Source organism: Andrena cerasifolii, chromosome 4 (genome assembly GCF_050908995.1).
Source record: "Andrena cerasifolii isolate SP2316 chromosome 4, iyAndCera1_principal, whole genome shotgun sequence".
NCBI lineage: Eukaryota > Metazoa > Arthropoda > Insecta > Hymenoptera > Andrenidae > Andrena > Andrena cerasifolii.
The window spans coordinates 10,105,514-10,122,621 of record NC_135121.1 but is presented as its reverse complement, the minus strand read 5'-3'; the positions used below and the strand labels follow the sequence as shown (position 1 = coordinate 10,122,621).

The 17,108-nt window shown below is 48.3% G+C and overlaps 2 protein-coding genes across 7 annotated transcripts in view; one reads left to right on the top strand and one right to left on the bottom strand.

The window, feature by feature from the left end:
* LOC143367650 (dual specificity protein phosphatase 10) overlaps positions 1–15,928 on the top strand; it is a 74,845-nt gene extending 58,917 nt beyond the window's left edge. For all 3 annotated transcript variants that reach the window (XM_076809697.1, XM_076809698.1, XM_076809699.1), the window contains 2 exons: positions 2,884–3,276; positions 7,680–15,928. In XM_076809697.1, the coding sequence (XP_076665812.1) occupies positions 2,884–3,276; positions 7,680–7,993 (707 nt within the window). In that variant the 3' untranslated portion in view covers positions 7,994–15,928. The remainder of the gene's footprint in view (positions 1–2,883; positions 3,277–7,679) is intronic.
* LOC143367657 (uncharacterized) lies at positions 11,340–16,426 on the bottom strand. 4 transcript variants are annotated; one of them, XM_076809721.1, is made up of 10 exons: positions 16,253–16,426; positions 16,020–16,090; positions 15,780–15,928; positions 15,569–15,698; positions 15,313–15,430; positions 14,711–14,818; positions 14,539–14,579; positions 14,330–14,374; positions 13,802–13,958; positions 11,340–13,707 (listed from the first exon to the last, which is right to left on the bottom strand). In XM_076809721.1, the coding sequence occupies exons 2-10, from the start codon at positions 16,034–16,036 to the stop codon at positions 13,525–13,527; spliced, it is 948 nt and encodes a 315-aa protein (XP_076665836.1). In that variant the 5' UTR covers positions 16,037–16,090; positions 16,253–16,426; the 3' UTR covers positions 11,340–13,524. The 4 variants fall into 4 exon arrangements, with proteins under 4 accessions (XP_076665836.1, XP_076665835.1, XP_076665837.1 ...); XM_076809720.1 differs by having other exon boundaries at positions 16,020–16,130; positions 16,253–16,425; XM_076809722.1 differs by having other exon boundaries at positions 15,313–15,409; positions 16,020–16,130; positions 16,253–16,422.
* Positions 16,427–17,108: the final 682 nt, after the last annotated feature.

The following is a 17,108-nucleotide window of genomic DNA, read 5'->3' as shown; positions in this document are numbered from 1 at the left end:
TGAGGTATTAAACAGGTATTGATTCGGTGTAAGCACTTTTGGAATTGATATCGATTCAAGTAGTATCAGTATCGAAAATTGGTACCAAGTACATAAAATTTCAATACGTATCGATACTGTCCATTGAGTACTTTAGTATCGAATTGATTGAATATCATTAATAGTATCGGTATCGGTCCGATCACTACTCCCGGGTTGAGATATTAAAAACAAAAAATTAACAATTTTTTATTAATACTTCGAAAACTAATAAATACCCAAAGCTACAATTTTAAGATTAAGGGTCCACACCCCCTCCCCGCCTCCCAAATCTCATCTCGATCAGTCACCGGTCCCTTTCGCAATAATATCCATTATTTTCTATTATCGAGTATCGTTTGACCGTTCGCATTAAATGTGAAAAGAGGGGCACGTGCGACGAGTGGACGGATTAAGTGGAATAAATAGAAGCAACACGGTGGGGATCGAATTGAATCCGGAAGAGGGAGGGCCCGCGTGCCCCCCTGGCCGAAAGGAAGTTGCGTTGCGGCGGCTGCGGAATAATCATGGGTCGCGACGGCAGCAGCCGCGGGGTTGGCGGCCCGGCCCGGCCCTGGCGGTGCGACGGCAGGGGGCGAAAAGTGTGACTCATCGTTGAGCCAGGCCAGGCCTCACGAGCTGCAGGTCAGGAGAGGAAGACACTTTTAGCCCACATTTCTTCCTCGGCCCCTCGCCGCCTCCCCCTGGCCGTTGGCGCTCCTTTATTTTTATCCCGGCCGTGTATTCGCGGGTTCCTCGTTTCCCGTCTCGCTTCTACCTGCGCGCTGCTTTTCCCGTTTCCCAGACGAGCGTAACGAGGATTCCCCCGTCGCTCGGTGGGTATATCTAGCAGGACATCGCGAACCCTGTGCTGATGGAAAGTTTCCTGGAACATAGCGCACCCTTTACGATCGTATAATGTTTCGATGACTGAGATGTTGACGTTTAGGGACAGGAGATGAATACTATGATCTTCTACGAGTGCTTTGTAATTAGTCGAGACGTTGGACTCGCGTGTATGTCCATTGGTTCTGTAAGATGGGGTTTATTAACGATAGTCTCTTTAGTTGTATAAGTTTACTTAATATAAGCTGAATTTTTGCACAAAAGGAAATAATACTTGAGATAAATGGAACTAAAATAAACTGGTATTATTACGACTTAGAAACTAAAACGTCTGCACACGTTCAACGCTCAAGGTACTCTCTTCTCTTCTCGACTACGACGCGTTCTTCGGCGAGAAGCGTTCACATGGGTCCGCGCAATCAGAAGGCGGCGCGTTATTTGAATACCGCTTACAGTTCCTTTATACAGGGTAAAGGACCCAATTACCGACACCTAACCAATTACTGTCACCTTAAGCTATTTTACTTAAACTAACGAATAAATAAACCTTGTAAAGTCATGCAAAAAATAATTATGTAATTCAACCTATAATCTATACTACAGATTATACACTATAGTTCATTTATTCGTTATTTTAAGTAAAATAGCTTAAGATGACAGTAATTGTTTAGGTGTCAGTAACTGGGCCCTTTACCCTACGTATCTCGTTTGTTCAAGCGCGATTCTTAAGACCGGAAGACTTTGAAGACTCCGTCAGCTCGGATAGGGCTTCGAGAACAACCCCGAGAGACATGTCATCGTCACTGCAGGATTCTAGATTCTTGTGGGGGACTTAAGGACGCGCTAAATTCGTTGAAAAGCCATCGCCCGTCCTGTCTCGTTGCCCATCGCTAACGGCGACTGGTACTGGTTTAGAGTTCAGAGGCGCAGCACGCGGAAGTACGGCGAGAGAGGTTTATTAGCTCGTCGCTTCTCGAGAAATCGCTGTGCACACAATTCCAGGCTACGATCCCTCCCGGTGGGGGAGTGAATCGTTGCATTGTGTTCCCGCGGGGCACACGGGAAGAGAACGGAATGTTCTGTTACCGCGACTCGCTTCTATTTGCCGTTCGGAGAGATCCTTCGCCTCTCGAGATTTGCAGGATCGCGCAAACAGAAGAGAGTTCCCGCGAATATCCTTCGCGGAAGTAGGGTAAAGCAAACAGCGGGATCGCGTGGAACACCGTTAACATGGTTGACCGCCATGTTGGTCATCGGTTATCGACCACGAGCTTCGGAACACTGCGTTCGTCACAGGTGACTTAAATCAGAAAAGTGGCCCACTTAAACCCAAGTCCAATCTCCCTGGCCGAATTCCCGCCACCCCGAGTTTGCCGGGGAAAAAAAACGGAGGCTACGACGCCACCTGCGCGATACAGGGTGCCCGAGATTTTTACGGGAATTTGATACTTCGCGCCAGCGGTTCCCACGATCGGCTGAAACCGGCCTCGTTAAGGCAGGCTCTCACTACGCCTCGCCTCGGCTCATTTTATTATCCCTATGCTTCTCTGATGTAGCTTGACAATTTGACTCGCACTGTGCCTCGCCTTGGCTCGACTCCGAGTCGCGGATTCTTTCTCGAGAATAGTTTGAGGTAGAGAGGCGCAGCGCGAGTGGATGCAGTGCCACCTAGAGCTGTTCGAGTACTCGAAAAAAAGCGAGCCGAGTACACGTAAAAACCGAGCGGCTCGGAAACCGAGTATCGGCTCGGAAACCGAGTATCGGCTCGGAAACCGAGTATCGGCTCGGTCCGAATTTCAAGCTACTCGAACGTAGTAAACACTTGAACCAAGGCAAGCTCAGATAACTTCAGGTACGGCAAAACCGAGGTGACGCGAGCCTGTGAGTGCGAGAAGAAGTTGCGTCGAGGCGAAGCGTAGCGAGAGCCTACCTTTAAGCGGCTAACCGAATTTCCAGCTCGTGAAACCGAGACTTGCCGAGCCGCACTAACGGAGCCGTGCTTCCCTGTTTCTTTTCTAGGTGGGCACAAAGAGTTCCACAGGCGGCACAGGGAGCTTTGCGAGGACACGCTCCTGCCGGCGAGCGGAGCCGGTCCGTCAACGGTGAGCGGTTGCCCCAGTCCAGGACCGGGTTGTCCAGTGCTGAGCCTCTCCGGGCCACCGACTCCCCAGCCCGCTGATATCGATAGTCACCCAGCATCCCGCGTCCTGCCCTTCTTGTACCTCGGCAACGGCCGGGACGCGGCCGATCTGCAACTTCTCCGTGCGCTAGGCGCCACCAGGGTCCTGAACGTCACCTCCCAGCTACCCGGCTACCACGAGGAGAGGGGCATCATCTACAAGCAGATACCCGCCTCGGACTCCGGTCACCAAAACCTCAAGCAGTACTTCGAGGAAGCCTTCGACTTCATCGGTGAGTGGGCTCGCCATCGGCGCTCTTCTCTCTCCGCGCAGGAAATTCTTGCGAGCGGACTTGACGAGTAACGGTACGGTGCTCGTGCCGTAGAAATTCTTCGAGCGGCTCTCGCTTGCGAATAGATTTCTCGAGCTACTCTGGGACGAGGTCTGGGACGGTCGGGAAGGCTGCTCTCTCGACATTCCCTGCGGTATACAACTTTCGAGGTGGACGCCTGGCTTTTTCCCTACAGCCGCCCTAGTTGTATATCTACTTTGCGCGAAAGGAGGATAGATAAGGAGAACTCAGTTACCTCGAGCGATTGCAATTGTCCTAACTGCGGTGAATTAGATAGCCGACGGTCGGACGACGACGAAAACGTCCGAAGGAGGATAGTTAACGAATGGAAACGCGTGATAATGCGCCGGTGACATTGGACGAGCCAGCGCGCACGGTCGATTCATTGATGGTTTCAAACCTGTTGCGCGTGATTCAACGAAAATACACCGGCACACAGCCGGCTGGGGTAAATTGGTCTAATTGCATTGACGGTGTAAAGTGTCAGGAGGTTACCGGACGACATTCGTTTAATTCAACCGTGAGAGCTGAGAAGCGAGAGGATATGTTTGGCCTCTGTCGATGAGTAACCCTTTCGACTGAATGGGTGTGTCCTCGGGCAATGATCGTCATTGCCTTTTGTAGCTGCCGTTACATTTCCTTCGTAGATAGAGGAATACGCAGCTTTCGATTGGGAATCGGGCACGGTGGATGTAGAGACGTCTCACACTCTAGGGTCTGTAGGAAATGGGGTGCAGAAACTTCCTAACGGTCCGAATTTAAGGCGCCCTTTATTTCCCCTCATGGGAACCAAGGACTCGATCCTTTGTCACGCGTTGACGGTTAAACCTTCTACCTTACTGCCAGGCTGGATTCTTCCGTATAAAGAGAGGCGAACCTGAAAGAGAACGATTGGCTCTCCGGCCGATCTATTTTAAGGGATTCTCCACTGTGACATAGACTTCGTTTTGGGCCGCTCGTATCTCCATCTGTTCCATCGGCCCAGCAGCTCGCGCCGCTCGGATATCTGGTGCAATACGGTCGTATTATTAGCAGCATTCTCGCGAAAATTGCTCGCCAGTGGCAACGGATTAACAGGGTTCAAAGAACACGGCTCTCCCAGATGGTGCGCGCAACGGATCCTCTGGATGACGCCCGTCGACGCAACGCTCGCTCCTTTTTTCCTTCGTCGGCGGCGTTGCGCGCGACGACGCAGTTTGGTGTAACGGAAACAGGGTGTAACCAGCCGTTTCCGGTGGACCATTCACCGCGTGCGTGCGCTCGCGCGCTCGAGCCTAGAAGACGAAAGGCTTCCATTCATGAAGCCATGAGTCACGCGTGCGCGAGCGAGAGAAAGACCGAGTGCACACACTGCGCGCACCGCACACCCGTGGATCCCCTTCATACGGGTGCCCCAGTGCGCCTGTGTCCTCTCGGCCTTCTCCTCGCCGCCCCTCGTGTGTTTATTGCACACTGTGCCTCCCCCTCGCCGCGGAAACGTGTGTTCGTAACGCGAGACGAAACGTCTTTGTGCCCCCGTGTGCGTGCGTGCACGTTGAAGCGTGCACACCGCGCAGCGTGTATCGGGGAGGAGCCCTACCCGAATGTGCAACTGGTGGAATGCTGTACCTGGCCAACCGTCCGACACCGTAGGGACTGTTGCGTGAAATGAAGGGCACCGTGGTACGTTGACCGTTAAGACGTGTCTCCTGTTGGACGAGAACAAAGCCAGGCTCACTTCGACCCTTCAAGGTTCCACGCTGGCTCCAGGAGCCTAGCATAAAGTTTAAGCTGGAGTCTCGCTGGACGTCTAATCGGCGTTGGGTAAACGTCCGTCGAAACGTCCTATCGATGGTTCTTCAGCGAAGTAGCCCGGGGCAGGTCGAGCATTAGCATGGGAAAGTCGTTGGTGAACGTTTTGACGGAGGGTTGTTGGCTAGATGGATGTCGAGGGTGGTCCAGCTTTAACCGCTTTTCCACCGCGGGGAAGGGGTATCAGATTGGCGAAAGTTTTTAGCACAAAGTTTTAGCTTCGTGACACTGAAACGGTTCAAGTCGCCTCGCTAATGCTCGTTGCGTGCAAGTGCGCAGCCGACCGCTGCATCGTTGTTCTGTCCGTTCCGAGAACATGAATCTCCCGCTTTAATTTTAACCTTCCATGGAACGGGACTTTAGGGGAGAAAACAGACAGCGCCGGGCAACAAGTACGACCGATTTCCTCGAACGGGGTATCGTTTTCGGGATCGCGACAGGTGTCGCGGCTTTTTGTCATTGTGCACACATGTGCCTTCTGTTACCGAAATATAGCTCTGCGCAATCCCTCTCGCTTTCTCTTTGTAACGCTCGCTTGCTCCTTCCTCACTCCGTTTTTCCATTTTGCTCTCTGCCCTTCCAGTCTCACCTTTTTCCCTTACATTTCTTACTCTTTTACTCTTCTACTCTATTACTCTTCAAATCTTCTACAATTTTACTCTTTTACTCTTCTACGCTATTACTCTTCAACTCTTCTACAATGTTACTCTTTTACTCTTCTACTCTATTACTCTTTTACTCTTCTACTCTATTACTCTTCTACTCTATTACTCTTTTACTCTTCTACTCTTCTACTCTTTTACTCTTCTACTCTATTACTCTTCTACTCTATTACTTTTCTACTCTATTACTCTTCTACTCTATTACTCTTCTACTCTATTACTCTTTTACTCTTCTACTCTATTACTCTTCTACTCTATTACTCTTTTACTCTTCTACTCTTCTACTCTTCTACTCTTTTACTCTTCTACTCTATTACTCTTCTACCCTATTACTCTTCTACTCTATTACTCTTCAAATCGTTTACACTATTACTCTTTTACTCTTCTACTCTTCAAATCTTTTACACTATTACTCTTTTACTCTTCAACTTTTCTACTCTTAAAATATTTTACACTATTACTCCTTTACTCATTTACTCTTCGACTCTTCCGCTCTTCTCCTCTCCGATTCTTCATTCACATCTCAATGCACGTCTAATCAATGCTCCATTTTTCACTTCCCTCCCTCGTCCTATCTACCCAACGCTCTTCCAACCCCCTTTCGCCTATCTTCTCTCGATATCTGGTATCCCCCTCCGCGATACGTTGTAACTCTCGTTTCACTTTCTCCGTCTCTGTCTGGCCATTCGTCAGCCGTGACTCATAGCAGATGCCAGCTCTCGCGAGTGTCTACACGCGTAATTCTCGCACGCACGACGCGCCACTGGTCTGCCACGGGTGTTGGGGCTTAGGGGCCGATGCACTACCCCCTGCACGTTGGCTCGACTAACGCTTACCTACGCTACTTCGATTAGGCGACCCCCCATGCGCAGTCAGATAGCATTCGTCGCGCCTCTTATCTGCATTCGGTCATTTATTGGCGATTACTCGACACCCTGGCGGCTCGAGAGGGAACATTCTTCAAAATGTCACGGCGCACAGCCTCCATTAGCAGTTGCATTCGAAACGCACGGGAAGGGTGCTGCTTTTCAACCCTCGACCCTTTAGTCCCCCAGCTGGGACCACCCATTTTCGGAACTCCGTTGTTACTTCCCCACGGAACTCTCCAAAAATTAAAGAAGCAGCCTCGTCGAGCATCTTGCAAACTACGAAGTAAAATCGTACCGTCTGGTGCGCATCCACTTGCCAGAGGCCCGAATGCCCTCTTCAGCACGTCCGTTCAGTTTCGTAGAACATACATACATACGTGTGCGGTACGTTAACAGAGTATATACGGGCGCGCGTCGCCGTGACTCATTGGCGATACGGATAGCGTCCCCCATGTTACGTAACCGAATCGCCTGTTTGGGTTACGCGACTGGTTTGTTTGACCGTTTACAACGCGATCTCTCGCGTCATCCGAGCGAGTTGCACGGGGCCGGATGGGTGGCACCGTTGGGCCCGCTCGCTCGCACTCATAAATCACCTCCTAGAAATTCCGGATGACGTAGACCCCGAGACACGTCGATGACCCTCATCCCTGACACCTCTGGGTTTCACTTTAACCCACGCACTCCGAGCGTCTTCAGTTGGAACAAACCTCCGGTTGCTCCTCTAACGCTATCGTCTCTGCATTTCAACACTGCTGCTCCCAATTCGCAACTCGGTATCCTCTCGAACGAATTCAGCGTTCCTCTTTACTATTAAGGAAGACGAAGAAGAAGACCTCCACCGCGATGGGAACTCTTGCAACGTCCGTAGCTCGAAAAATCGAACTCCCGACGCGCGTCTGATCGAATATAGGGCGCTTCCACTTGTCCCGTCTAGCAAACGAAGCTATAAAAATCCGCGCGGACTTTCGATACTCCGAGTAGCGAGCGCATGTTGACAAGTGACTTTCTATAATTTCAGAGGAAGCCCGAAAAGCCGGAAGCAGCGTGCTGGTGCACTGCCAAGCGGGGGTGTCTCGCAGCGCGACGATCGCGATCGCGTACATCATGCGGCACAAGGGCCTGTCGATGGTGGAGGCGTACAAGCTGGTGAAGAACGCGCGGCCGATCATCAGCCCGAACCTGAACTTCATGGGCCAGCTGCTGGAGTTGGAGCAGGGCCTGAGGGCGTCCGGGGGCGTGGCCCCTGCCCCCGAGGAGCCGAAGAGCTGCCACCAGTGCCGCTGGTCGCACCAGCAGAACAGCGAGGAGGTGACGTCCGGCTGCAGCGTCTGAGGGCCGAGCCGCGGACACGGCGGACCTGCGGGTTCCCGCCAGAATAATAGCCAACGATCCAGGGGCGTCGCGGACGCCTCGAAACGAAACTCTACACATATCCTGTATATCCGCGCGAGTCCGTTCTTCCTGGCCCCCGCCGCGAAGAACACGGACTACCTTGCTAAACACGTGCCTTGGCGATCGCCCCCTGAAACGGGAAAGGCTGATTTTACACAGACAGTTTATTTCTATTCAACGGATAACTTATTGTCGAGTGGGCGGTGACACGACGGCTCCTCGTTGACCGGCGGGGAAGCTCCACGGGCGAGGAAGGGAACGGGCGCGAGGCGTCCTTCCTCGCGAAGGTCGGGAACTACTCTGGTGTCCCGGTCGGCGCTTAGAGTCAGTCGCACCTCGCCAGCCGGTGACGGGAGCCCCGCGTCGCGAATTATTTATTTCGGGGAGCGAGAGAAGGAAGGAGACGTTCGAGCGGCGCAACCTGCGGGTAGAGAGCTCGGTGCAGTCCGTGGTAAAAGGTGTACTTACGCGGCAGTGTTCCGGTGGGAATTGGTACAAAAATGCCCGACGACGACACGCACGACCGTCGCGGGAAAAGAAGCAGAATTCGCTAGATTTCTCTTTTGCATAGGCTTAGCGAGAATATCTTTTCGTTTGATCTTACGAGTCGCGTATCTTTCTTTCTTTCTTTTTTTTTGTTCTTTCGTTTTGTGGAAAAGTCAGTGTTCATTGTATTTACGAAGACGATTTTTTAAGTATTTGTTCTCCCCTCTCCCGTTCGTTTCGCTTTTAGACGTGTATATTTCTTTTTAATCGCTCGATGGAGGCGCGCCGCCGGGTTCGCGGTCGGGAAATCTTACGAGTCGAGATGAATGTTCGCGGGGTCGGAGGGACAACTGCACCCGGGCGCGTACGTCGCAGAGCCAGTTTGCCATCGGTAAAGATGGCGAAGAGTCGAACGTCAATCGGGACGGAGTAATTACACTATGTTTTGCGTTTTTTTCCCCGCCCCTACCCCTTTGCCTATTTGTATCCTGTATTCGTATAATTACAGTTATTTCGATAGCGAGGTGGTTTATATTTGATAAAATAATATATCGTTAACTGGAATCTAGCTTAACCACGAGCGCTCCGTAGCATTTAAGGATCTGGTTGAGATCCAACCATCGTGATCTAGTCGTTTGTTGGGATGTAATATGATTATATTGATGTAAGGTGTGAAAGAGATATAGTGCGAAAGGGAGAGAGTTCATGCCCCCCGCCCCCCCACACGCCAATTAATAATTTAGATTGTACGTAACGGCGACAACTCGAGGGACAAGATATATTCTATATGTATATGTACGATTTTAGACGAATAAGATGATGCCAAACACACGGATTTTTAGTTCCAATTCGACGAGAGTTTCAGGCTTCGGGTGAAGTTCGATGCGACGACCAAATTTCATTATCCACCATCGGCCTTGAGGCATTGGAACGCGCGCGAGAATTACACGCGACGGAAGAGTCGCGCTGTGTTTAGGGTATACGCCAGTGACTCGAATAACTCGCTATTCCGACGCCTCGTTGAGTTGTTTGGTCACGCGTCCCGCAAACGTGGATGGGCAGAAGAAATTCTAACTTCGCAGCGAGTTATCTCGACGAGTTTTATTTGCCTTTAACGATACACTTCGGATGGTTTTTACAGAACATCTATTGCAATGCTAAACTGACAATGTAAATAGCTATAAAATGACTGCTGAACGAATGTACTCCACTCGCGTTGCTTACCACGTGGCCAGGCGCTCAAGTTCAGAGCGGATCGCGTGGGAGAGACTTTCTTCGCTCGCCGTGTACCTCGCGAATCGTTTGAATCTTGCGTACAGCCGGGTCGAGTGAGTCGCGTCGCGCGAAGGGAGATTTTCTCCTCCCGGCTTTTCGGCCAGTTCCGACGCGATTCCGTCGAGCCGTCCGCGCGTTAAGCGGCAATCCACCGGGAAGCTATGCTACGCTATGCGATGCTATGCTACGTTTTAAAAACATTAGCTTGAATACATTTTTATGGAACCGTTTCCACCAAGAGCTACGTTAAAACATAGCTTCGCATAACGTGGCTTAGCTCCCCGGCTTTATGCGGCGTATCCAGCTCGAGCGCGTTACAATGCGGCTTCCCGATCGTTCTCGACACGCGCGCGCATCTAACTTGCAAACAGTTTTATTTTAACCGACGAGTCATCCTCGTTAATTCGCACGAACGGAAGTCGATCGCAGGCAATGGTAAACGAGAAAGAAATCGAAACGTCCGCTTGGATCGTCGGGACATGAATACCTCGAGCCAACGGCCCCTGCGCGGCACGTTGATGGGAAAATGTAGCACGTGCGAGTATAAAAGCTGTTACGACACCGACAATCGCCGCTGTTAATCAAACCGAGCAGCTGTTCAAAAGAAAGAAGAAAAAAAAGAGAGAGAAACGAAATCGCTTAATAACCGATGTATGCCTTTCTACGTTATATATAGAGAGACTCAACTGTTGACAATAAAAAAAAAGCTCGACAAGAGAGAGAGGATAGAGGGTAGCGAGAGAAAGAGGAGACCTGTTGCGCGCGAAATAGTGAGACGAAGTTGCACGGTGCGCTGTGCAGCGTGTAGGAGACAGAGCAAGTTCCTTCAAGTTCTCTAATTCTCTCGAGGAAGAATGATAAGAAAATAAAAAAAAACGGTACATATCAAAGAGACGTCGCCTTCTGTGTAGAAATGCTAGCGGGAGATCGCGAATTCGCGCCCGTGTAACGTTTGTAATCCTCCAAGCCTGGGCGTCGTGACGCTTCGTAGAACCCTGTAAAAAGTGTAGCGAATAGTGTTGTAAATATATACATATTATATATATATATATATAATATATGCAATGTCGCAGTGGATACAGGCGATCGGCGAGGAAGCCTCGCAGAGAATAAAAGAGACACCGATCGACACCATAGATGTAAAAAAGTGTAATGGACAGGCGGACAGCCACCAGCCTAGTACCTGTTGCGTCGTGAAAATGTACTTGATGTGTATATGTTACGTTCATGGGATCGCGGGAGAAGTTTGGCAATGAAATGTACGTGGACCTGCGATAAATAGTCGCGGCGGCGATAAGCTGTTTCGTATGACACTGCGCCCGGACTGGCAAAGCAGAGCCTTGGAATTCGGCAAACAGCGAATGCTGTATATCGTTCGGTTGCGCGGTTAGAAGACCTGGGGAGCTCCGGGGCATCATTGCGAGTGCTTCTGGTGCAACCTAGCGCAGTTGAATATGTTCCTAAGACGATGATGTATTACTACGCGTTTCCGAGAGGCTGCTCCGTCCAGTTCGCGCTGCCTCTGGATCACCAAGTGATTTATCGGAGATCAACGTGCCCGTTTATTGCCGATGTCTCTCCTCGCGTCTCTGTATGCACATGTTAAGGTTTGCGAGCAGCGTATAAAGCAGTGGCGCGCACTTGGTACGACGGGTGACGTGCACAAAGCTGACCGATCCGTTGGAGAACGCTCCCTTACGATCGGACCCTGTCGATTTCTTTTCGTTGTTTAAATGTACAGTTTAAATGTAACACGTGGAATGTGCGTTCGCGAGGATAAGTATTGTATCATATCAAAATTTATTTAGTTATTTTATGAATAAAAATGTAAATCGCACGCTTGCGGTGGATTACTTTGCGCGTTTATTTTTTTGTTTCTCTGCTCTAGAAAGTAATGCTTTCCGTTCGTGATAATTCGTGGCTCTTCTTTCCAGTAACGGGGCGAATCGCATAAATTTTAACATGTGCAGGAGGAGGAATGCGTTGCGTAGCGGGCAGATGTTTGTAGCCATAAAAGATACGATTATTAAGAGAATGTTTATTTAGACAGAAAATATCGAATTTCGAATATAATAAAGTTTCCAAATTTCCCGTGATGGAATCGGCGTGAACCCTTCTTAGACCGAGCAATCTCTTCTATCGACCCCGAGAAGAATTTCAAACGATACATCTGAAAACAGGTTCGTCAAAGCTGGCGACTGCGAAATGCTATCGTACGGTCAAGTGACAAGCAGACGCGCGTTTCCGTGGTTCCCCTTCTTCCAAACGCGGCTCAGTAGTCGACCTTACACCGACGAATAAAAATATAATTGATTGTGCACGCGATCAAGCGCGTAAATACAAATTCGATCTTCCGTTCACTTTCTCTCTTTACTCCGCTCGCTCACATATGCACAATGTACTCGCACTCTCAGTCTCCCGCTTTCTAATTATATATGTACGTGTATACGCGTCGCTATAAGTAAACATTAGGTTGCAATGTGGTAGAACTACTGGGTAGTAGTTCAGGGGTCACGCTGAGATCCATGCTTTCTCCTCTTGGCGAGCCACTTCGTTACGTTTCTTTCTATTCTCTTGACCAAAAGCAGGGGCAAAAGATTGACGATCGATCTTCTCGCAAGTTCAGACGATAACTTGGATTGAACGTCTCCTCTTGGATCAAACGGGATAAGAATGTAAGGGTGGGTGGGAGGTGTCGGTAACTCCCAGAATATTGGTCGCTAATAGTTAACCGTTCTTTCTACAAAATGGTCACGAATATTAACGACCACTAATCTAAGAATCGTTGATAAACTCCGCCTCTACATTTCACGTCCAATTCCACCCAGAAGACTACGCTTACTCAGATCGTGGCCTCTGCTTGTCAGTCAAATTAAATGCACTGTGACCGGAATCGCTCGTTTTGTGCCCTCTTATTTACACAATCTGCACGAGTCGCGCCTAATTTCGTGCTCTACGGATAAAAAAAAAAAACGATTTACACAGAAGAGCTATACCGATAGGTTTATGATTAGAGTATAAAACAGACGACAGCGGTTCAATCTGCGAATCGGAGACACTACGCAGACGACGTGCTTAGAAGGTTTACAAATGGCCGACAAGCATATATTTGCCAATATTTACCATTTTCGTTCGCGCTCGTCTAATAATAATGACATAACAAATTGGAGCACCCTCTCTTCTACGATTACGCTGTTACATCGCGTCGCAAAGAAAAAGAAGAAGAAAATCAGACATATTTGCCCTCAACTCATCACGCGAGATTAGATACCAGCAGTACACGAAGACGCAAAACAATACGTATATATGTATTTGTTGTCTTTCTCCAGCCCCGGCTACGTAATGGAATTCCATATAACTGAAGCGTCTATTAGATGAAGCGGATAAATTACGTTTACACTCGTAACGATCTATTGCTTGTTGTAAAAACATGATACCCAGGAATCGAGCGGACTCTTGTGATTATTACTGCACAAACTTACCCTGATTCTCTTGCAGTGTGGCTTATCGATACGATTAATCAGATTTCATTTTTTTTTTTCTTCAATCTTTTAAAAGTTGCATCGCTATCCCGTTCGGCTATTATTTAACAAGTAAATTCACGATTAAATGTAAACTATTGGTAATACGTAGCTCCCTTAACCACCCGAGCAAGTAGCTTCTAGAGCCGATCGTAAGATCGACGTCGGGCTGTACCGCGAGGAGGAGAATTATCTGCTGGCCATGTCGACCAGTAAGCGGAGCGCGGTGTTCTCCTTCCGTAACCGGTCCCGCTCTATGGACATTTCGTGCTGCTGCTGAAGGAGTCGGGCCTCGAGCTCTATGATCTTGTGGTCCCGAGCGACGAGCAGCGACACTAGCCTATTGTTCTCCTTCTGCGCTCGGTCTATCAGCTGCAAATTCAACGACGGCGGTCATACTCCAAGTGCGGGTATTATTCTTCTTAGATTTTAGCGAATAAGCGAACGAATTCTATGGAGAAATCACCTCTTGCGGATTGGCAACGGGCGGCGTACGCAGCGTCGTTTTATCAGCGGCGTTCACAGATGTCTGCGGCTCGTGATTGCCGTGATCCGACTGATTCACGCTGTCGGACTGGTTGAGAGAATCGAACTCCTCGTCATCTGCTTCCAAGTCGGAATGGCTACAATTAAATCGACAGTTTTGATATATTAGTGAAGGTGTGTCGCCACGCCGGCCCGGACTGCCTATAACGTAATATTAGGCACGACCCTTAATGTAAACGGATCCTAATGTTCGGACGACGTCCACGATCCATTTCGAATCAATCGCTTTGCGCTTCGGCGTGAGCGTGGGACGATTAATTAATACTATCGAACAACAAATCACGACTCTTATCGGTTAGTATCGATCACTGTATTTTAAGAATGGTGTGTAAAGGACTTACGTACTCGTTACAATACGCAGGCTCGTATTTAAAAGAATCTACTAGCTCTACCGTCCTTCGTACAGGTCGTGCCTAATTGTACTTCTGTCACGTGCAGTAGCACTTACCAACTGTGCCTATTTATACATGACCTGTAGGAAGTACGGTAATGCCTAAAAAGCAGTAGCAGTTTATTACAAGTAACTACTAAAATTTTACTAAAGCTCTATACATATACATACATAAATATACACATACGTGTGTGTGTATATATGTATATATACATAGGAATGTATAAGTTCACTACCGTAATATATTATAGTGCAGTGTTTTATACCTTTTGTTTCGCCTTTGTGTAAACATTTTTGCTATCCGTTCCTGAAACACGAGCAGTTCCACATACACATATATTTATATATATTTTTTCAGTTACAGGGGCGATCGGCTTTTCGGCCATGTTGCACAATAATTAGCTGAATAGAGAAAAACAGTAAATCACACAGACTTACTTCTATGAGCTCATGATCAAGGAACTCATTGTGATGTGTGTTGTGTTTAGTTTCAAGACAAGTGCCACTAAGCTCTTCTTCGTCTTCTCCTGTACTATCTCCTGTACTCTGCAGAATTAAGTAGCTAACGAAATTACATTGCGGAGTAACAACACCGGGTTTGCACAGAAAACTTGTTTTTTTTTTTACCAGTATCCGTAAACACTCGCGATCGAACGTTTTATCGTTAGCGACGGGAAGCGTTTCTAAGTGCACATTCTACTTGTTAGACATTCCGTGTGTTGCGATATTCTAATACGTTACTCTCTAGGGGCACATTCGCGCAAGGCATTTCGGACGAAGTTCGAGAATATCGAGGATGCATTCGAAGGCAAACTTTCTCGCAAACCGAAGGAAATGGTCTTTTCTCAAAGGATCCTCTGCGACGCGTGTAAGTACAAAGAGAGGTTGTTAAGTTCGTCATGCGGGGTAGAAAGATAATTAAGTTTATATCCAACAAGCGCTAACGTAAGGAAGGTCAGTTGTTTTAAAAGAACCGTGAAAGTGCCGCGAAGAGCCATTCAGATTTCGGGACCTTAATGTGACTGGAAACAGTGACAAACCTCCGTTGAAGGCAAATGCACTACTCCTGTACTTCGCCTTTTTTCCCTAAGTTTCCGTCTATCACGCTGCTGCTTCCCCTTGTTTATGTGCGTTGACCTGTGCAAACAGGATATGACACTAGAACCAGATCCGCAATGCGTTAACAGAGTATGGGAACTATACGCTGCATCTGTTTATCAGTAGGGTATATTCGAAGTCATCAAAGCCTCAGCTAAGTGAAAGTTTTACTTAAGCGGCAATGCCTGATTCGCTTACCGGCCGGTTACCCGTTTATCCTGTTTTCTCATTATTGGTTTGGTCTGCTGATTCTCGTGCTCTGGTGGAAGCACATTGTTGGAACTTGCGTCGCATACTCCTTGCAACTCCTCCGTATTAGGTCTGTTCCCTGCAAGCAACGTCGTTCGGCGTTTAAGATTATCGTTGGACTGAAATCGAAGGAGCGGCGGCTGACTTATCGTTCGCGTACTTTGAAAGTTTATGGAAGAGGCATCTCCTGTTCTGGGTAGGCCAACGCGTGCTCGAGCATTCCTGATCCTGGACCTCCTGGAAGTCAGCTCGAAGTCATTGTCAAAGTCCTCCTGGCTGACAGAGCTAGACGCCATGCTGGGTATGTCGCTGTAACAATAACAGCGCGTATAATGCGTCCTACCCGATGGTCTCCGGAAGTTGCACAACTTAATGCAAAACAAAAGAAAGGGGCACTTACAAAAAATACCTGGACATCTGAACAAAGGGGTAGGTGATGGTGTGCGATATCTGTGGTGGACCAGCACAAGACTTGGAGGCCAAAAAAGCGAGTGCTTGATTAGGTATTGGTCTAAAGGGAAAGTCACAAGAGGCATGAACCGCTTTTAGCTACGGGTAAGTGCGTGCGCAATAAATGATAACAAAAGTTGGGGCAGAAAGAGAAGTAGCAGTAATGCCTAGGCTGTTAGTCACCTGTCGAGAGGTGAGTGGTGTTCACCTAGTTGCGCTGCCAATGCCGTGACTCACTACCAACCTATGTGCGATTGATAGCTGTCAACCATTGAAACATCTATAAACACGTATAGTCCGCAAACGATTACCAACGATTACATAGTTGAGAGATAGATAGGCATATAGATCGTCCGTACTAGAGCACTAAAAAGGTGAGTATGCGCATCCGCCATATTGGGTCCTCTGGAAACAGAAGATTATTGAGTATCCGCCTTTTTGAGTATTGTCAAATTCGCTTTATAAACTAAATATAAACTTAAAAGTAATAAAATACTCTGATAATGTGTCGTGCTACTATGCATCAATATCAACAACGCATATTTTGTTTATAAAGTGAATCTGACCATACCCACAAAGGCGGGTACTCAATAAGCTTCTCCCTCTCTAGAGGACTCAATATGGCGGATGCGCATACCCACCTCTTTAGTGCTCTAGTGCTGTCACTCCAGCAGGTTTCGACTGGATCGAAAGTGTACTTCGGCATCCTTTACTAGCTACTAGGTTAATAGAGGATGCTGCATGCTTAAGCATTTGCTTAAGAATAAGTAGCGACTGAAAATACCGCCCATCGAGTTGATTTCCAGTCAAACCACTCACTGGATCCAGCGACAGGACTAATGTAAACCCAGCTTAAGATCGTCTTCAGCATCCGGCATCCTTTACTAATCTACTAGACTAGTAGAGGATGCCGCTTGCCTTTGAAGCTGAAATTTAATATACCTCTTTCCATTTCATGTTCTCCTGATATATTGGCCAAAATCTGGCGAAAATTTTCAGAATGCACAAAATTGGGCTTTGTAACAGGAGAACATGCCGT